Here is a 22,490-nt window from a genome sequence, read left to right on the forward strand (position 1 = left end):
CCATATGGCCAATTCCAAAGAGTCCGCAGAATTTGCGATCAGGAAACAGACTATGTTGTCAAATCTGCTGAATTGGAGAATCGTTTCTTGAATCGGGGCTACAGCGTCCAGGTCCTGAAAGATGCAGGTATAAGGGCTGGATTACTTGACAGAGAGAACTTGTTGCGAAGGGGAGTGCCTCGTGATGCATCAGAGAGAGTGTATTTTGTTACAAAATACAGCACTGAAGCAGAGAACATTAAAAGAATCATTAAAAATAATTGGGGAATCATCCAAAGTGATACGCTACTACGCCAAGTCTTTCCTGAGCCACCAGTCATAAGCTTTAAGAGATGTCCTACCCTAAAGGACAAATTAGTCCAAAGTTATCTTCCGGGTGACTCTCAAAAAACTTGGCTTGGCCACAAACCCAAGGGCTCTTTTAAATGTAACCAGTGCAACCATTGCAGAAATATTGCACAGAAAAAGTATTTCGTTGACACAGCTTCCAAAATGGAGTATTACGTCAAGCATTTCATTAACTGCAAAACTACTCATGTCATCTATAGATTGGAATGTCCACAGTGCAAGGTGTTCTATATTGGACGGACAAAGAGACGCCTTCAAGATCGCCTAGCGGAACACAAGTACGCCATACGGGTAGGCAATGAAGACTACCCCATGGCAAGGCACTACAAGTCCTTACACCATGGCAACCCTGCCTCCCTACAAGCTATGGGTATTGATCATATCCCGGCCTCTATTAGAAAAGGGGACCGCCTTAAACAGTTAAACCAAATGGAAAGTTTTTGGATTTACAAACTACAGGCCACTAAATACCCGGGTTTGAATGAAGATATGGATTTCTCACCCTTCCTGTAGGGTTGTGATGGGTACATTTGCTGTCATCTAGTGGATATCTTTGCTCAATTGCCCTCAGCTATGTTTAGACTCTTGTTGTTCATGTTTGGCTGTGTTCTAGTGTACTATGGAATGTATTGCTTTCTTATTCTTGACACTTCGCCCAGACATATTTAAGGTTAGAACTACCTTTCTAAGTGTTCTGATACTTCTAGTTTGGAGTTACATTTTTATGATAACATAGCTACAGCATTTCACTTTAAAGTGTGTATACTATTGCTTACTAGGTGTGTCCAATCAATTTTAACCACTCCCCCTTCTAATTAGGGTTAATTGGAAAAGCTGTTAAACAGAGAACATTGTATTATTTCTTTGTACACCCTGATGAAGGCCATGCAGCCGAAACGCGTCGGTTTTTTAAAAACATTGTTTCTATTGAACATGCCATACTAATAAAGGCATTTTAATCAATTATATGAAGAGTGCCTTGGTCCTCCTTTCTTTTTGAAGACCAACTCAACCCTTTTACCAAAGAGCACCTTCTGTCTACCAACATTTACTATTGTGTACCTCAGTAGCGCTTCCCTTCCTCCTCTTTCTACTAGTATCCAAAGTAGACTCGACGGACAGAAGCTGCTCTCAAAATTGAGCAATTAAATCGCTTCTCCTCTCCTTCCTCACCCTCTCCTCCCTTCTTACCTTCTGCTAGCTCCACCACAAACCCCACCCCCTTCGCTCTGGACACACCCACACAGTGAAGCAGCGAATCACGGCGCAGGTTGAAGTTGATGAGAGCTGCTTCCACACCCACCTCCAATCAATCCAGACCATCCATCCCTCCATACTAACATTAGGTCTCTCTTGGCGGTGCGTAGAGCCACATAGGGGAACCTCCATCCTCCCACAGTGAGGTACAATCCTAACCCAGCTGCCAGGCTCCATGACCAGGGTACAGAGCTGAGAACAACCCCTATGGATCTCAGAGACGCAGACACAAGTAGCCAAGTAGCATTATTACTGGTGAGGAGGGGAGAGAGGAGGGGAGGAGAGAGGGGGGAGGGGAGGGGGGTGAGTGAGTGGAGAGGGAGAGGGGATGAGACGAGGACAGCGGGGGAGGGGGGAGGAGGTGAAATGGAGAGGGGGAGGGTGTGAGACAGGGGAGTGGAGAGGGGGAGAGGGATAGGAGAGAGAGGGAAAAAGCAGACGTAGAAGAGAGGAGGAAGAAGAGGGGAGATGTAGTAGAGGGAGGAAGGGGAGGGGAGAGGGGAGATGTAGAAGAGGGGAGGAAGGTGAGGGGAGAGGGGAGATGTAGAAGAGGGGAGGAAGGTGAGGGGAGAGGGGAGATGTAGAAGAGGGGAGGAAGGTGAGGGGAGAGACGGAGGAAGGGGAGGGGAGAGGGGAGACGAAGGTGAGGGGAGATGTAGAAGAGGGGAGGAAGGTGAGGGGAGGAAGGTGAGGGGAGAGGGGAGACGAAGGTGAGGGGAGATGTAGAAGAGGGGAGGAAGGTGAGGGGAGGAAGGTGAGGGGAGAGACGGAGGAAGGGGAGGGGAGAGGGGAGATGTAGAAGAGGGGAGGAAGGTGAGGGGAGGGACGTAGAAGAGGGGAGGAAGGTGAGGGGAGAGGGGGGATGTAGAAGAGGGGAGGAGGGTGAGGAAGGTGAGGGGAGATGTAGAAGAGGGGAGGAAGGTGAGGGGAGAGGGGAGACGAAGGTGAGGGGAGATGTAGAAGAGGGGAGGAAGGTGAGGGGAGGGACGTAGAAGAGGGGAGGAAGGTGAGGGGAGAGGGGGGATGTAGAAGAGGGGAGGAGGGTGAGGAAGGTGAGGGGAGATGTAGAAGAGGGGAGGAAGGTGAGGGGAGAGGGGAGACGTAGAAGAGGGGAGGAGGGTGAGGGGAGGAAGGTGAGGGGAGAGGGGAGACGAAGGTGAGGGGAGATGTAGAAGAGGGGAGGAAGGTGAGGGGAGAGGGGAGACGAAGGTGAGGGGAGATGTAGAAGAGGGGAGGAAGGTGAGGGGAGATGTAGAAGAGGGGAGGAAGGTGAGGGGAGATGTAGAAGAGGGGAGGAAGGTGAGGGGAGAGGGGAGATGTAGAAGAGGGGAGGAAGGTGAGGGGAGAGGGGAGACGAAGGTGAGGGGAGATGTAGAAGAGGGGAGGAAGGTGAGGGGAGAGGGGAGACGAAGGTGAGGGGAGATGTAGAAGAGGGGAGGAAGGTGAGGGGAGATGTAGAAGAGGGGAGGAAGGTGAGGGGAGAGGGGAGGAGGGTGAGGGGAGATATAGAAGAGGGGAGGAAGGGGAGGGGAAAGAGGGGGATGGAGGAACAGAGATGGAGAGATGGAGAGATGGAGAGATGGAGAGACAACAAGGAGGAAAAAAGGAGGAAAGTGGAGGAGAAGAAGAACAACAAGATAACTAGTTAGTACACTACATTCTATTACCCTGGTCAAAAGTAGTGCACTATATAGGGAATGTCATTATGGGTCCTGGTCAAAAGTAGTGCACTATATAGGGAATGTCATTATGGGTCCTGGTCAAAAGTAGTGCACTATATAGGGAATGTCATTATGGGTCCTGGTCAAAAGTAGTGCACTATAACTACACACAATAACTATCTATGACTGAATGAATGAATGAATGAATTGTATATGACACATGTAAAATGCATATATAATTGCCTATGAAGATAGACTATAACAAAACACACATTAAAATGTAGTGATGATAAAAAACACATTAAAATGGATTGAGGATAAAAAAATCACAGTTAGTCAACATAGTGATATGCATCCCAGTTAGTCAACATAGTGATATCCATCCCAGTTAGTCAACATAGTGATATCCATCCCAGTTAGTCAACATAGTGATATCCATCCCAGTTAGTCAACATAGTGATATCCATCCCAGTTAGTCAACATAGTGATATCCATCCCAGTTAGTCAACATAGTGATATCCATCCCAGTTAGTCAACATAGTGATATCCATCCCAGTTAGTCAACATAGTGATATCCATCCCAGTTAGTCAACATAGTGATATCCATCCCAGTTAGTCAACATAGTGATATCCATCACAGTTAGTCAACATAGTGATATCCATCCCAGTTAGTCAACATAGTGATATCCATCCCAGTTAGTCAACATAGTGATATCCATCCCAGTTAGTCAACATAGTGATATCCATCCCAGTTAGTCAACATAGTGATATCCATCACAGTTAGTCAACATAGTGATATCCATCACAGTTAGTCAACATAGTGATATCCATCACAGTTAGTCAACATAGTGATATCCATCCCAGTTAGTCAACATAGTGATATCCATCCCAGTTAGTCAACATAGTGATATCCATCCCAGTTAGTCAACATAGTGATATCCATCCCAGTTAGTCAACATAGTGATATCCATCCCAGTTAGTCAACATAGTGATATCCATCCCAGTTAGTCAACATAGTGATATCCATCACAGTTAGTCAACATAGTGATATCCATCCCAGTTAGTCAACATAGTGATATCCATCCCAGTTAGTCAACATAGTGATATCCATCACAGTTAGTCAACATAGTGATATCCATCCCAGTTAGTCAACATAGTGATATCCATCCCAGTTAGTCAACATAGTGATATCCATCCCAGTTAGTCAACATAGTGATATCCATCCCAGTTAGTCAACATCGTGATATCCATCCCAGTTAGTCAACATCGTGATATCCATCCCAGTTAGTCAACATCGTGATATCCCATTAGTCAACATAGTGATATCCATCACCGTTAGTCAACATAGTGATATCCATCCCAGTTAGTCAACATAGTGATATCCATCCCAGTTAGTCAACATAGTGATATCCATCCCAGTTAGTCAACATAGTGATATCCATCCCAGTTAGTCAACATAGTGATATCCATCCCAGTTAGTCAACATCGTGATATCCATCCCAGTTAGTCAACATAGTGATATCCATCCCAGTTAGTCAACATAGTGATATCCATCCCAGTTAGTCAACATAGTGATATCCATCCCAGTTAGTCAACATAGTGATAACCATCACAGTTAGTCAACATAGTGATATCCATCCCAGTTAGTCAACATAGTGATATCCATCCCAGTTAGTCAACATAGTGATATCCATCCCAGTTAGTCAACATAGTGATATCCATCCCAGTTAGTCAACATCGTGATATCCATCCCAGTTAGTCAACATAGTGATATCCATCACAGTTAGTCAACATAGTGATATCCATCCAGTTAGTCAACATAGTGATATCCATCCCAGTTAGTCAACATAGTGATATCCATCCCAGTTAGTCAACATAGTGATATCCATCCCAGTTAGTCAACATAGTGATATCCATCCCAGTTAGTCAACATAGTGATATCCATCCCAGTTAGTCAACATAGTGATATCCATCCCAGTTAGTCAACATAGTGATATCCATCCCAGTTAGTCAACATAGTGATATCCATCCCAGTTAGTCAACATAGTGATATAGTAGTCAACATAGTGATATCCATCCCAGTTAGTCAACATAGTGATATCCATCCCAGTTAGTCAACATAGTGATATCCATCCCAGTTAGTCAACATGGTGATATCCATCACAGTTAGTCAACATGGTGATATCCATCCCAGTTAGTCAACATGGTGATATCCATCCCAGTTAGTCAACATAGTGATATCCATCCCAGTTAGTCAACATAGTGATATCCATCCCAGTTAGTCAACATAGTGATATCCATCCCAGTTAGTCAACATAGTGATATCCATCCCAGTTAGTCAACATAGTGATATCCATCCCAGTTAGTCAACATAGTGATATCCATCCCAGTTAGTCAACATAGTGATATCCATCCCAGTTAGTCAACATAGTGATATCCATCCCAGTTAGTCAACATAGTGATATCCATCACAGTTAGTCAACATAGTGATATCCATCACAGTTAGTCAACATAGTGATATCCATCACAGTTAGTCAACATAGTGATATCCATCCCAGTTAGTCAACATAGTGATATCCATCCCAGTTAGTCAACATAGTGATATCCATTCCGTGGGGAAGACAACCTGAACATGTACAAACACAGTTAGTCAACAACTTACATTGGTTCATCTTCAGACTTTCTCTGTAAAGATAACTTCCAGCAAGGTTTTATAAGGTCTACAGTTGGTTTCTGTCTTTCCGTTGTCAGTATGATTTCTCAGGGTTATGTTCAGTCTCCCCTAAAAGCTGGGTCCATTTCATGTAACATCCATGATGCTTCTAATATTTTGGGGGGGTTCACATCTCCTTCACAACTACTTTACTACACCTGACCCAGAAGTTGGAAGACTGTTTTCACTTTGTGTTTGGAACTAAACAGGATGTATTCTGCCTTGTCTAAACGCAGAGTCATTTAACTGACTGGCAATGAATACTGTAATGTGAACTAATACAAAACTGTGGTATATAGGGGCCTACACAATAACTGTCTATACACAATAACTGTTTTATACACAATAACTGTCTATACACAATAAATGTCTACACACAATAACTGTCTTTCCACAATACATGTCTACACACAATAACTGTCTTTACACAATACCTGTCTTTACACAATAACTGTCTAATTTTGGGGTGGCAAGTAGCCTAGTGGTTAGAGCGTTGGACTAGTAACCGAAAGGTTCCTGGATCTAATCCCCGAGCTGACAAGGTAAAACAAATCTGTTGTTCTGTCCCTGAACAAGGCAGTTAACCCACTGTTCCCCAGTAGGCCGTCATTGTAAATAAGAATTTATTCTTAACTGACTTGCCTAGTTAAATAAAATAGTCAATAACTGTCTATACACAATAACGGTCTATGAATTAATTAACTGTCTATACAGTAACTATACAGTAACTGTCTATGAATGAATGAACTGTCTATACACAATAACTAACTGTCTATGAATGAATGAACTGTTTATGACACATTTCCTGTAGACAGTTGTCTCAATCATGGGAGTAGCCTACAACTAATCACACATTAACCATCATAGAGGATTAAAAACCACCACAAAGCCAATTGAACTATTTCCATCATATTCATTAACTATCCATATGGTACACCGGTCACCCAGATTATAACAATATCAACCCCCACAGTAGCTCTGAATGAGGGACGGACAACGTTCCTTTCTTTTGTTTGGAACTTACGCTTCGATCACCCCGACAACCTCATTGCGTTTTGGTACACCAGAAGTACATTCATTTCCTATGGAACGCTGTGTTTCCTTGCAGCATTTCATTGCAGAGGCAGTTGCAGTGTGTTCGGTGTGGTGCGTACGTTGGGTTTATAGAACGTATGGGTCAAACTGGATGTGTCCACGGCTTGACAGAAATTGGTAGCAGACGGTCAATGTTAAACTTTGGTGCCATACATATCCAGATGATGCTGTGTAACATTTAGGGTAAACACTCTCGGTGTGGTTAAGGCTCGTCGGGGTCTCAACTTACTGTTGTGAATTACAATAGTAGGATACACAAGGTGACATTTCTAAATGTGGCTGTGCATCAGCAGTGTTACTCCTGTTACAGTATTAACCCATGGCATGTAGGCCAACATATTATATTATATATTTTGTGGCCCCCACCTCCATCAAAGTTGCTCCAAATGGTCTATAAATGTCATTGTTAAAAAGACAATATCCACATTGAAATGTTTATTATTAATATCATGAATTTGTCGCTACTATAGGTCTACCCATAATGTTTATGAATAGTGGTGCTCACCTGTATAATAGTTTGAGTGGATACGTGCTGTGTTCAACCGCTGTTCAGGATGCCACGTATCCGTCGCAGATAGCGGCCACGATAAGAGCGCTCTCTCTCGGCTACACCTGACTACATTCACCGGTACCCCTAGGCTACTGTTGATTATTTCCTGCTCTAGAAACAGCAAGCTAAACTACACAGTTGATGTACAGTAGCCTATCGCATAAACTACAATCAACAGAAAGTAGCCCGAGAAAATAACTCAATAGATCAATAAAACACCAAAGTCAAAACTACAATCTGTACGCAGTTCATACGCGGACAACACAGATCTCTCCCTCTCCCAGTTTATCCTCCCCAAATAAACCAGGCTCAAAACGTCACGGGCATCGGCCCATCCGAGCTCATCATTTGCTCTGGTAGCTGTCAGTCAAACGGAGCCCGTTCGCTATTGACCGACGTTAACAGAGAGTTGTCGTAATGGAAGTCAGTCACTCCAGTGCCAGCACACTTCAGTTAAGTTATTTCAAAATATGAAGTTGATTGCTGTCGGTGGAACTGTTTTGCAACCATAGCCGCATGAAGATGTTCTGTAGTGGGTTGAAATAAATTACCTTTATAGTAATGTATTTACATGCTAACAATAAAATACAATTCCTAATGTGATGAGTAGCCTAATCATAGGACACGATTCAGTAACATTAGTCACTGCAGGCTAAAGTAAATTAAAATACATTTGCCAAAATGATATAATTACTCCTGTCTATACAGAAATAAATCAAATAATTCTAAATACTTCACCAGACTTAGCCACCGAGGATGATTAGCTCCTTTTAAAGCTGTGGATTGTTTAACCTCTCTAGGATAGGGGGCAGTATTTTCACATCCGGATAAAAAACGTACCCGATTTAATCTGGTTATTACTACTGCCCAGAAACTAGAATATGCATATAATTGTTTGATTTGGATAGAAAACACCCTAAAGTTTCTAAAGCTGTTTGAATGGTGTCTGTGAGTATAACAGAACTCATATGGCAGGCAAAAACCTGAGAAGATTCCTTACAGGAAGTGCCCTCTCTGACCATTTCTTGGCCTTCTACACTCTCTTTATTGAAAACTGAGGATCTCTGCTGTAACGTGACACTTCCTACGGCTCCCATAGGCTCTCAGAAGGCGCCAGAACGTTGAATGATGACTTTGCAGCCCATGGCTGAAAAACAGTAGCGCATTTGGATAGTGGTCGATATGAGAACAATGAGACGGGGTCGCGCGTGCACGTGAAGAGTCCATTTTAGATTTTGAGTCTTTGAACGAAAACAGGGTTTCCTGGTCGGAAAAACAGGGTTTCCTAGTCAACAGCCAGTGGAATCCCGTGGCGCGATATTCAAATACCTTAGAAATGCTATTACTTTAATTTCTCAAACATATGACTATTTTACACCATTTTAAAGACAAGACTCTCGTTAATCTAACCACACTGTCCGATTTCAAAAAGGCTTTACAACGAAAGCTAAACATTAGATTATGTCAGCAGAGTACCCAGCCAGAAATAATCAGACACCCCTTTTTCAAGCTAGCATATGTCACAAAAACCAAAACCACAGCTAAATGCAGCACTAACCTTTGATGATCTTCATCAGATGACACTCCTAGGACATTATGTTATACAATACATGCATGTTTTGGTCAATCAAGTTCATATTTATATCAAAAACCAGCTTTTTACATTAGCATGTGACTAGCATTCCCACCGAACACTTCCGGTGAATTTACTAAATTACTCACGATAAAAAACATAACAATTATTTTAAGAATTATAGATACAGAACTCCTTTATGCAATCGCGGTGTCCGATTTTAAAATAGCTTTTCGGTGAAAGCACATTTTGCAATATTCTGAGTAGATAGCCCGGCCATCACAGCCTAGCTATTTTGACACCCACCAAGTTTGGTACTCACCAAACTCAGATTTTCTATAAGAAAAATTTGATTACCTTTGCTGTTCTTCGTCAGAATGCACTCCCAGGACTTCTACTTCAATAACAAATGCTGGTTTGGTTCCAAATAATCCATAGTTATATCCAAATAGCGCCGTTTTGTTCGTGCGTTCAAGACACTATCCGAAGGGTAACGAAGGGTGACGCGCCCGGTGCGTTTCCTGACAAAAAAATTCTAAATATGCCATTACCGTACTTCGAAGCATGTCAAACGCTGTTTAAAATCAATTTTTTTGCGATTTTATCCTTACAGGAAGTGCCCTCTCTGACAAGATCTTGTTCTTCTTGTCTCTGTTTATTGAAGACTGAGGATCTTTGCTGTAACGTGACACTTCCTACGGCTCCCATAGGCTCTCAGAGCCCGGGAAAAAGCTGAATGATATCGAGGCAGCCCCAGGCTGAAACACATTATCGCGTTTGGATAGTGGCCGGTCAGAGTACTCTGAGACTCAGGCTCGTGCACGAGGGCACGAGATGTTTTTATTTTCTCTCTCTTTGTACGTATACACGCTTTCCCGGTCGGAATATTATCGCTTTTTTACGAGAAAAATTGTATAAAAATTGTTTTTAAACAGCGGTTGACATGCTTCGAAGTACGGTAATGGAATATTTAGAATTTTTTTGTCACGAAATGCGCCATGCTCGTCACCCTTTTTTGCCCTTTCGGATAGTGTCTTGAACGCACGAACAAAACGCCGCTATTTGGATATAACAATGGATTATTTGGGACCAAACCAACATTTGTTATTGAAGTAGAAGTCCTGGGAGTGCATTCTGACGAAGAACAGCAAAGGTAATAACATTTTTCTTATAGTAAATCTGACTTTGGTGAGTGCTAAACTTGCTGGGTGTCTAAATAGCTAGCCCTGTGATGCCGGGCTATCTACTTAGAATATTGCAAAATGTGCTTTCACCGAAAAGCTATTTTAAAATCGGACATATCGAGTGCATAGAGCAGTTCTGTATCTATAATTCTTAAAATAATTGTTATGTTTTTTGTGAACGTTTATCGTGAGTAATTTAGTAAATTCACCGGCAGTGTTCGGTGGGAATGCTAGTCACATGCTAGTCACATGCTAATGTAAAAAGCTGGTTTTTGATATAAATATGAACTTGATTGAACAAAACATGCATGTATTGTATAACATAATGTCCTAGGGTTGTCATCTGATGAAGATCATCAAAGGTTAGTGCTGCATTTAGCTGTGGTTTGGGTTTATGTGACATTATATGCTAGCTTGAAAAATGGGTGTCTGATTTTTTCTGGCTGGGTACTCTGCTGACATAATCTAATGTTTTGCTTTCGTTGTAAAGCCTTTTTGAAATCGGACAGTGTGGTTAGATTAACGAGAGTCTTGTCTTTAAAATGGTGTAAAATAGTGATATGTTTGAAAAATTGAAGTTTTTGCATTTTTGAGGTATTTGAATATCGCGCCACGTGATTACACTGGCCCAGAGAGGTTAAACGCATGTCAAACGCTGTTTAAAATCAGTTTTTATGCGATTTTACTCATAAAATAGCGATAATATTTCAACCGGACGATTTTGTGTTCATTGAAACAGGTGAAGAAGAAAGATGGCCATCTCACGTGAACGCGTATTTCTGTCTCTGAGCCACTAGCCTAACCACCCACAAACTCTGCTGCTGTTCTTTGCCCGGAGATAGCTGGCGCTCCATTCCACTTTCTAGCGCCTTCTGAGAGCCAATGGAAGGCTTAGAAAGTCTCACGTAACAGCAGAGATGCTGTATTTTTGTTAGAGATGCAACAGAAGGCCAAGAAATTGTCAGACAGGGCACTTCCTGTATGGAATCTTTTCAGGTTTTTGCCTGCCATATGAGTTATGTTATACTCACAGACACATTCAATTAGTTTTAGAAACTTTAGAGTGTTTTCTATCCAAAGCTACTAATTATATGCATATTCTAGTTTCTGGGCAGGAGTAGTAACCAGATTAAATTGGGTACGTTTTTTATCCGGCCGTGAAAATAGTGCCCCCTATCCCCAACAGGTTAATAGGGTGGGTGGACGTGTGGGTATATATAACTCTAAGGTTGCGAGTTTGAATCTCATCACAGAAAATTGTAGCATTTTAGCAACTTTTCAACTACATACTACTTTTTAGCTACTTTGCAACTACTTAGCATGTTAGCTAATACTTCCCCTAACCTTAACCCTTTTAGCTAATCCCTCCCCTAGCCAGCTCGCTAACATTAGCCACATAGCTAGAATTCGTAACATATCATATGCTCTGCAAATTCGTAACATATAGTACATTTTGCAAATACTTAACGGTTTTATACTTTTTGCAAATTCCTAGCATATAATACAAATTGTAGTTCGTAACAAATCATTCGAAATGGGTGATGGACATCCACAAATGAATATGTACAATAAGAAACTTAACATATCATACTAAATGGGAGCGTTTTCAGAGTTACGTACAGAATAATACGAAATGCTCTGATACCAGGTTGGCCAATGCCTCCTGGTGAATCAACGTGCCCATACGGGACGGTCTGCTGCTCTCATGTTAATGATTGTTTTACAATTATCATTTTAATTATGATTTGTATTATTATTAGTCATGTGACAGTGACTTTGAGAAATGAAAACATTATTATTGAAAGGGAAACTGTTCCACAAAAATGCGCATATGAAAAACACAACTGGCACGTAGATGGGTAGAAATGGTAGGATAAATTGTAAGCTTCCCCAAATTTGAAACTCACAAACTTGAACCTCAAGTGCTGCCTAAGAATATACTGTTGTGAACAGAGTGCACATTTCATTGTACTGCATAATTACAACGTGTGTGTGTGTGTGTGTGTGTGTGTGTGTGATAACGAGAGGGGTGGTGTATTGCTAAGATTCTACTTATTAAAACTGAACACAAATGGACGGCTATGTGATCCATCGTGGAGAAATGTGCCCACCTTGATCCAATACCAGTAGGTAGAACGCACCACTCTCTGGGCTGCACCCAGCACTGCGTGGATTGCTAGTACACCTACCAGTGGAGGCTGCTGAGGGGAGGACGGCTCATAATAATGGCTGGAACAGAGCCACTAGTTCTGCTCCATCCATTACCACGAGCCTGTCCTATTACCACTTGACTCCACCACAAGGGGGAGAGAATAGAAGATGGAGAGAGAGCGAGAGGGGAGAGGGACGAGAGGGAGAGAGGGAGGGAGAGAGAGACGGGAGAGAGGGGAGAGGGACAAGAGGGAAAGAGAGAGGGAGAGAGAGACCCGACTTAACTCAAACTAAACTGTCTATCGTACAGTGGAGCGTGTGTCCGACTCCAAACCCCCCACAGCTGAATAGAATATCATGAGCCCACTGCTATCAAAACAGAGCTGAGGGCTCTCTATATGTATTCATTAGGGATCCCCATTAGCTGCTGCCAAGGCAACAGCTACTCTTCCTGGGGTCCAAACACATTAAAGCACTTACGTTACATATAAAACAAGAGTTAAAACAGTACATCATATAACATTATTACACCACTACATATCTACAATACAGAATGTACAGTACAAAATGTATTTTACCACCATACAACAATATTACAATGTATGTGTGTGTCTGTACCTTTGTGTGTGTCTCTTCACAGTCCCTTCTGTTCCATAAGGCGTTTTTTTATCGTTTTTTTTTTAATCTAATTTTACGGCTTACATCAGTTACTTGATGTGGAATAGAGTTCCGTGTAGTCATGGCTCTAAGTAGTACTGTGTGCCTCCCGTAGTCTATTCTGGACTGTGAAGAGACCTCTGGTGGCATGTCTTGTGGGGTATGCATGGGTGTCTGAGCTGTGTGCTAGTAGTTTAAACAGACAGCTCGGTGCATTCAGCATGTCAACACTTCTCACAAAAACAAGTAGTGATGACGTCGATCTCTCTTCCACTTTGAGTCATGAGAGATTGACATGCAACATTTTTAAGGGCCGGCCGTGCTGCCCTGTTCTGAGCCAACTGTCATTTTCCTAAGTCCCTCTTCGTGGCATTCAGAATGGGCCCTATATATAAATATCCCATGTTCTGTTCTTCCCCCTACCCAAATCTCATGATCATTTACATCAATAACGCAACAGAAAAATACTTTAATCATTTTTATTGGAACACAAATTATTACTGTTTTAACATCTCACCACCAGGTGGTGCTACAGTACCTTCAGCACTCGTATTTCCCACGGCTATATTTACAATGACGGGTTATGGAGAGAGAGAGTCGGACAGTGAAAGAGGGTGGGGGAGGGAGAGTGAGCGGGGAAGAGAGAGAGCATCAGACACAGAGAGAGAGAGAGAGAGAGAGAGGAGAAGAGGTAGAGAGAAGAGAGAGAGGGGGTGGAGGAGAGGTAGGGGGAGGGAGAGAGAGAGAGAAGGTGGTACGAGAGGTAGGGGGAGGGAGAGAGAGAGGAGATGAGAGAGAGAGAGGAGAAGAGGTAGGGGGAGGGAGAGAGAGAAAAGAGAGAGAGGGTGGGGGAGAGGTAGGGGGAGGGAGAGAGAGGGTGGAGGAGAGTTAGGGGGAGGGGGAGAGAGTCAGAGAGAGAGAGAGAAGAGAAGAGGTAGAAGGAGGGAGGGAGAGAGAGAAGAGAAGAGAGAGGGTGGAGGAGAGGTAGGGGGAGGGAGAGAGAGATGAGAGAGAGAGAGGGTGGAGGAGAGGTATGGGAGGGAGAGAGAGGGTGGAGGAGAGGTAGGGGGAAGGAGAGCGAGAGAGAGAGAGGGGGTGGAGGAGAGGTAGGGGGAGGGAGAGAGAGAGGGTGGAGGAGAGGTAGGGGGAGGGAGAGAGAGAGGGGGTGGAGGAGAGGTAGGGGAGGGAGAGAGAGGGTGGAGGAGAGGTAGAATGGAGGGAGAGAGTTGAAGAGAAAGAGGGTGGAGGAGAGATAGGGGGAGGGGAGAGAGAGAGAGAGGGTGGAGGCGAGGTAGGGGGAGGGAGAGAGAGAGAGGGTGGAGGAGAGGTAGGGGGAGGGAGCGAGGGAGAGGGTGGAGGAGAGGTAGGGGGAGGGAGAGAGAGGGTGGAGGAGAGGTAGGGGGAGGGAGAGAGAGAGAGAGGGTGGAGGAGAGGTAGGGGGAGGGAGAGAGAGAGAGAGGGTGGAGGAGAGGTAGGGGAGGGAGAGAGAGAGAGGGTGGAGGAGAGGTAGGGGGAGGGAGAGAGAGATGGTGGAGGAGAAGTAGGGGGAGGGAGAGAGAGAGCGTGGAGGAGACGTAAGGTGAGGCAGAGAGAGAGAGGGTGGAGGAGAGGTAGGGGGAGGGAGAGAGAGAGAGGGTTGAGGAGAGGTAGGGGGAGGGAGCGAGAGAGAGGGTGGAGGAGAGGTAGGGGGAGGGGAGCGAGAGAGAGGGTGGAGGAGAGGTAGGGGGAGGGAGAGAGAGGGTGGAGGAGAGGTAGGGGGAGGGAGAGAGAGAGAGGGTGGAGGAGAGGTAGGGGGAGGGAGGAGAGAGAGAGGGTGGTGGAGAGGTAGGGGAGGGAGAGAGAGAGGGTGGAGGAGAGGTAGGGGGAGGGAGAGAGAGAGAGGGTGGAGGAGAGGTAGGGGCAGGGAGAGAGAGATGGTGGAGGAGAGGTAGGGGGAGGGAGAGAGAGAGCGTGGAGGAGGCGTAGGGGGAGGCAGAGAGAGAGAGGGTGGAGGAGAGGTAGGGGGAGGGAGGGAGAGAGAGGGTGGAGGAGAAGTAGGGGGAGGGAGAGAGAGAGAGGGTGGAGGAGCGGTAGGGGGAGGGAGAGAGAGAGAGGGTGGAGGAGAGGTAGGGGAGGGAGAGAGAGAGAGGGTGGAGGAGAGGTAGGGGGAGGGAGAGAGAGAGAGGGTGGAGGAGAGGTAGGGGGAGGGGAGCGAGGGAGAGGGTGGAGGAGAGGTAGGGGGAGGGAGAGAGAGGGTGGAGGAGAGGTAGGGGGAGGGAGAGAGAGAGAGGGTGGAGGAGAGTTAGGGGGAGGGAGTGAGAGAGAGCGTGGAGGAGAGGTAGGGGGAAGGAGAGAGAGAGAGGGTGGAGGAGAGGTAGGGGGAGGGAGAGAGAGAGGGTGGTGGAGAGGTAGGGGAGGGAGAGAGAGAGGGTGGAGGAGAGGTAGGGGGAGGGAGAGAGAGAGAGAGGGTGGAGGAGAGGTAAGGGGAGGTAGGGGGAGGGAGAGAGAGATGGTGGATGAGAGGTAGGGGGAGGGAGAGAGAGAGCGTGGAGGAGACGTAGGGGAGGCAGAGAGAGAGAGGGTGGAGGAGAGGTAGGGGGAGGGAGAGAGAGAGAGGGTGGAGGAGAGGTAGGGGGAGGGAGCGAGAGAGAGGGTGGTGGAGAGGTAGGGGAGAGGGAGAGAGAGGGTGGAGGAGAGGTAGGGGGAGGGAGAGAGAGAGAGGGTGGAGGAGAGGTAGGGGGAGGGAGAGAGAGAGAGAGGGTGGAGGAGAGGTAGGGGAGGGAGAGAGAGATGGTGGAGGAGAGGTAGGGGGAGGGAGAGAGAGAGCGTGGAGGAGGCGTAGGGGGAGGCAGAGAGAGAGAGAGGGTGGAGGAGAGGTAGGGGGAGGGAGAGAGAGAGAGAGGGTGGAGGAGAGGTAGGGGGAAGGAGAGAGAGAGAGGGTGGAGGAGAGGTAGGGGGAGGGAGAGAGAGAGAGAGAGGGTGGAGGAGAGGTAGGGGAAGGAGAGAGAGAGAGGGTGGAGGAGAGGTAGGGGGGAGGGAGAGAGAGAGGGTGGAGGAGAGGTAGGGGGAAGGAGAGAGAGAGAGGGTAGAGGAGAGGTAGGGGGAGGGAGAGAGAGAGTGGGTGGAGGAGAGATAGGGGGAGGGAGAGAGAGAGAGGGTGGAGGAGAGGTAGGGGGAAGGAGAGAGAGAGAGGGTGGAGGAGAGGTAGGGGGAGGGAGAGAGAGAGAGGGTGGAGGAGAGGTAGGGGGAAGGAGAGAGAGAGAGAGGGTAGAGGAGAGGTAGGGGAGGGAGAGAGAGAGGGTGGAGGAGAGGTAGGGGGAAGGAGAGAGAGAGAGAGGGTGGAGGAGAGGTAGGGGGAAGGAGAGAGAGAGAGGGTGGAGGAGAGGTAGGGGGAGAGAGAGAGAGAGGGTGGAGGAGAGGTAGGGGAAGGAGAGAGAGAGAGAGGGTAGAGGAGAGGTAGGGGGAGGGAGAGAGAGAGGGTGGAGGAGAGGTAGGGGGAGGGAGAGAGAGAGAGGGTGGAGGAGAGGTAGGGGGAAGGAGAGAGAGAGAGGGTGGAGGAGAGGTAGGGGGAGGGAGAGAGAGAGAGGGTGGAGGAGACGTAGGGGGAGGGAGAGAGAGAGAGGGTGGAGGAGAGGTAGGGGGAGGGAGAGAGAGAGAGGGTGGAGGAGAGGTAGGGGGAGGGAGAGAGAGAGAGAGAGGTGGAGGAGAGGTAGGGGGGAGGGAGAGAGAGAGAGAGAGAGGGTGGAGGAGAGGTAGGGGGAAGGAGAGAGAGAGAGAGAGAGAGGGTGGAGGAGAGGTAGGGGAGGGCAGAGAGAGAGAGGGTGGAGGAGAGGTAGGGGGAGGGAGAGAGAGAGAGAGAGGGTGGAGGAGAGGTAGGGGGAGGGAGAGAGAGAGAGGCTGGAGGAGAGGTAGGGGAGGGAGAGAGAGAGGGTGGAGGAGACGTAGGGGAGGGAGAGAGAGAGAGAGGGTGGAGGAGAGGTAGGGGGAGGGAGAGAGAGAGAGGCTGGAGGAGAGGTAGGGGGAGGGAGAGAGAGAGGGGCTGGAGGAGAGGTAGGGGGAGGGAGAGAGAGAGAGGGTGGAGGAGACGTAGGGGGAGGGAGAGAGAGAGAGAGGGTGGAGGAGAGGTAGGGGGAGGGAGAGAGAGAGAGGCTGGAGGAGAGGTAGGGGGAGGGAGAGAGAGAGAGGCTGGAGGAGAGGTAGGGGGAGGGAGAGAGAGAGGCTTCTAGGAACGCCGTCTTTATTTTATTACATATTGTTAATGCCGTCTTTGGTGTGGTTTCATGTATTTATCAATGTAGAAGCAACTTTCCCCCCACTCCTATCGAGAACATAATTCTATTAAGTCATACCAATGTTTACAGTACGCAAAGTTGAAAATGCATTCTGTTATTACTAACTAATGTGATACAGTAGGTATTTTAAAATTGTACAATTATTTTTAAACATTTGAATAAAAAAAAAAAAGTCATATTTAATTAGCTGTCTTGAAGGGGATTATAACGCAAGAGGGAGGGAATCTGATTTCCTTGGTCATCAACTCAAGGCTCAGTCATTTCATTCAGGGTAAGTGTAGTTAGCCATGAGTTAGCCTGCCTTGAAACAGGTTAGTTCTGAAGGATTCGTTGTCATAGAAATTTACCTGGCTTAAAGGTGAGCCACTTTCGTATGACTGGTTATCCTGAGTTGAACTCAGAGTTGACCAAAGTTACCTCGCTAACTTCTCAAACCAGCTTTGTAAGATACCCCTCAGTTGTCCTTACAGGATAGTAAAACAAGGAACATTCTGACGAGTGGGGACATTTCTACAGACTCCACAAGGAGAAGGCTTTTTTGGGCTAAGGGGTTAGATTTACAATCAGGGTTAGAATTTGAGTTAGGGGTTATGTTTAGGGTTATTATTGTGAATGGGGATCAGTTGTTTGGTCCCCACAAGGATAGTAAAACAAATGTGTGTGTGTGTGTGTGTGTGTGTGTGTGTGTGTGTGTGTGTGTGTGTGTGTGTGTGTGTGTGTGTTTGTGTTTGTGTGTGTGTGTGTGTGTGTGTGTGTGTGTGTGTGTGTGTGTGTGTGTGTGTGTGGTAAGAAGACATCTACAGTAGGTTCTTTGTAACAACGATTTAATTGTGGCTAAAATTACAGATATACCCAAAAACACACCCACCCACCGACACACCCACACAGACCCACCCAGCCATACAGACCCACACAGACCCCACCCAGCCATACAGACCCCCACCCACACAGACCCCACCCAGCCATACAGACCCCCACCCACACAGACCCACCCAGCCATACAGACCCCCACCCACACAGACCCACCCAGCCATACAGACCCCCACCCACACAGACCCACCCAGCCATACAGACCCCCACCCACACAGACCCACCCAGCCATACAGACCCCCACAGTCAAGTACAACAATACATGTTTACATTCAGAACTCTGCTCATAGAAGGACATAAAAATCATACATCCTAAAAATACACAATTGCTTTGAATTATTTTTCATTTAATAAAAAGTTATTTTTTTTAATAAACTAAACCAAACCGATTGTCGAAGTAAAAGTGCAAAAGAATAGAATAAAAAAAATATATTGAATGCAGACATTGTTTTGACAATTTCTTGAAGACAGCTGAGTTTCTCGTTTAGGGTGGAACCTTAAAGGGGTTATAAGTCATATTCTTCAAGAATCAATAGCTATAAATCACTAATTTAAAAGTTAAAAAATAAATAATTTGATGTACCTTAGATCTGTGGCTAAGGACAACCTCTACCATGGCAGAACTGTACAGTACATTACTGTATTCTGGTCCTCGATCGGTGCCTAAGGACCTCTACCATGGCAGAACTGTACAGTACATTACTGTATTCTGGTCCTCGATCGGTGCCTAAGGACCTCTACCATGGCAGAACAGTACATTACTGTATTCTGGTCCTAGATCTGTGCCTATGGACCTCTACCAATTTATTCATGATATTATAATATTATCTATTGTAACGACCTTCACCCAACACCTAGCGACCTCGTCAGGAGGTTGGGTTCTCTTGGCGTAACAACTAAGGTGTTGGGTTCACAGTCGCTGGACCCGGGTTCTGTTGGTCAGAAGTAAACAAACCTTCCTGTGTCCAGGAAAACGGCCGTCGGGTATCACATTTTCTTTAACCTTTCAAACCAATTTCCAGGTTTTCCCCAAAATCCCGTTTGGAGAATTCCAGATTTCCTGCTTATTTCCTCCTGATTCTGGGAATCTTTCAACTGGGATTTCTGAAAAAACCTGTTGATAAACGCTGTTTTTGGACAAAAGCAGTGTGATTGATGAAGCCATGTTCTACTCAAAGACTCTCATATTATCTCATAGAGGTCAGAGGTCAGAGGCATCATGCCCATGGGGGACACAGGGGCATAACCAGTTTGTTAACTATCTTAGCTGGTCTGCCTGCTGGCAAGGTTGGTAGACTTTGAAAAGCAAGCAATAACTAAATGTACTGAATGTAGAGAAGCATTTTAGTTTCTTTAAAAAATAATCACCAGTCAGGAGGATACAGACGGCTCAAGAGGTAAACTTAGATATGCAGAAAATATATGTATTTTTTTTTACATAGAATTAAGCATAATTACTTATTGTTAATGCCGCAGGAAAAAGCTTTTTCAGGTGTTTGAAAAATTCAAAATGATTCAATTAGCCCCCTTCTGGACCGCCCATCAGTCGTCCTCTCATACTCTGTGTCCCTTCAGATTGTTGGGGTGCATGAAGGCCCTGATAGAGGTTGCTATGGTAACACTTCATAATAATAAGCATTTTAACAAACCATTTATGGACTATTCAAATATATATATTTGTAATCCTTTATAAACATTTTATAAGAATGTGTAAGCATTACAAGCCTTCCATTACATTAACATTCAAAAAACATTTGAAATAATTGTTATAAGTATTAATAAATATGTATAATAATTTAAAAAGGCCTATTCATGAAAGTTAATATGAAGTATTAGTGACTGCAGAAATTATACACATTTACAGTATAACAGTCCATTAGGTTACAACTAACACATATCTTCACATAATGTTTTCTAAATCCCTCTGGATTTATTTGTGTAGAAATTCACCATATCTTGTGCTCTTGGTAATAAATATTACTATAAATCTATCACATTCATGTAAAGGAAGAAAGCCTATGTTTATGATTGTGGTTTTATCTGTCTATTTGACGATGTGGTGTAAAATAATTTGGGGCGGCAGTGTAGCCTAGTGGTTATAGTGTTGGACTAGTAACTGAAAGGTTGCAAGTTCAAGTCCCTGAGCTGACAAGGTACAAATATGTTGTTCTGCTCCTGAACAAGGCAGTTAACCCACTGTTCCTAGGCTGTAATTGAAAATAAGAATTTGTTCTTAACGAACTTTCCTGTAAAAATGACATAAAGAGGATATAACTTCTGATTAAGATCATATGGATTCCTATTGGATGATAGGAAGATCATATATCTTCTGATTGGATGACATAAACATCACCTTCTTTCTTTTCTGTCTGTAAGATGCTCTGCATATGAACATCTGCTTAATGACTGAAATGTAAATGTTATGTCTGTGAAAATGAAACTACTGTGACATCATTGCATCATTGTCACTTCCTACTCCCTCTTATCCTATTGGATGACATAAAGAGGATATGGATTCCTATTGGATGACAACGATTATATGGATTCCTATTGGATGACAGGAAGATCATATAACTTCTGATTGGATAACCTAATGCTTTGATATGAAGTGTTTAATCAGGGGTGGAATTTAAGGATTCCGTTCACGCTTAGAAAAAGGGGCTCTCCACATAGAAGCACTTTTTTGGTTCCAGGTAGAACCCTCTGTCGAAAGGTATCTAGATGGAATCCAAAAAGGTTCTACCTAGAACAAAAAAGGTTTCTACCTGGAACCAAAAAAGCGTTATTCAAAGGGTTCTCCTACAGGGACAGCCGAAGAACCATTTTAGGTTCTAGATAGGGCACATTTTTACTAACCCACCGGGCTAGTAGGGCACATTTTCTACTGACCAGGCCTGAAAAGGGAGCGGGAGTAAAGAGGTGCATTGTGGGGGTTTGGTGATGTCATCATATCTGCAACTCCCCTGTGTTTTGGGCATCCCTTGACCCCTAGGACACACAATGGTACAAGGACAGAGGTTAACTCTCTCTCTCTCTCTCTCTCTCTCTCTCTCTCTCTGTCTCTCTGTCTCTCTGTCTCTCTGTCTCTCTGTCTCTCTGTCTCTCTGTCTCTCTGTCTCTCTGTCTCTCTGTCTCTCTGTGTGTGTACCTGGGATTGGCTGGAGGAAGGGTTGGTAGTGCTGAACTCCGAGTATCTCTTCTTCTGTGGTGTGCAGATATAGGACAGGAGCTTGCCATACTCCTCTCTCACCTGATGGTGGCAGCAGAGCACAGTGTTTTACACACACACACACACACACCACACACACACACACACACACACACACACACACACACACACACACACACACACACACACACACACACACACACACACACACACACACACACCATACCATACCATACCATACCGTTTTGTTCAGTAGGCAGTGCATGATGAACAGCAAAGCTCCCTGTAGAGAGTTGAGGATAGTGAAGAGATATGTCATGACCACTGTCCCCTCCTCTTGGAACTGGAACACTCCAAATATCCACATAGTACCCAACACACACAGCTGGGCCACTGCTGTCACTGTGAACACCCTGGAGAGAGAGGGAGGAGGAGGGAAGGAGGGAGGAGGAGGGGAGGAGGAGGGAGGAAAACAGGAGGGTGGAGGGGGATGAAGGAGGGAGGAGGGGGGGTGAGGGTGGGGAGGGAGGGAGGAGGAGGGGGAGGAAGGAAGGAGGAGGGAGGAGGAGGGAGGGAGGAGAGAAGAGGAGGATAAGGGGAGGAAGGGAGGGAGGAGGGAGGGGGGATAGAAGGGGGGAGCAAGACAGTTTTAGAAGTTTTATTTCACAAATAAAATCTGAATTGCATTAATTAATTCATTCATTCACACACCAAGGATTTTGGGCTGTCCTAACATTCCCTTTATTTCTCCATTCACCTCTCTCTGTCTCTCTGTCTCTCTCTCCATTCCTCTCTCTGTCTCTCTCTCCATTCCTCTCTCTGTCTCTGTCTCTCTGTCTCTCTGTCTCTCTCTCTCTCTCTCTGTCTCTCTGTCTCTCTGTCTCTCTGTCTCTCCGTCTCAATTCACCTCTGTCTCTCTGTCTCTCTCTCTCCATTCCTCTCTCTGTCTCTCCGTCTCTCTCTCCATTCCTCTCTCTGTCTCTCTCTCCAT

General features: G+C 45.4%; 1 protein-coding gene across 1 annotated transcript in view; it reads right to left on the bottom strand.

Annotated features, from left to right (window-relative positions):
- Window positions 1-18,691: 18,691 nt before the first annotated feature.
- Window positions 18,692-22,490, bottom strand: part of LOC115178319 (adhesion G protein-coupled receptor E1) — a 99,286-nt gene continuing 95,487 nt past the window's right edge. The window contains exons 17-19 of the mRNA XM_029739456.1: window positions 21,741-21,912; window positions 21,479-21,580; window positions 18,692-21,318 (exon numbers count right to left, since the gene is read on the bottom strand). Of these exons, the coding sequence (XP_029595316.1) occupies window positions 21,277-21,318; window positions 21,479-21,580; window positions 21,741-21,912 (316 nt within the window). The 3' untranslated portion in view covers window positions 18,692-21,276. The remainder of the gene's footprint in view (window positions 21,319-21,478; window positions 21,581-21,740; window positions 21,913-22,490) is intronic.

This window comes from Salmo trutta, chromosome 38, assembly GCF_901001165.1.
Source record: "Salmo trutta chromosome 38, fSalTru1.1, whole genome shotgun sequence".
In the NCBI taxonomy this organism is placed as follows: domain Eukaryota; kingdom Metazoa; phylum Chordata; class Actinopteri; order Salmoniformes; family Salmonidae; genus Salmo; species Salmo trutta.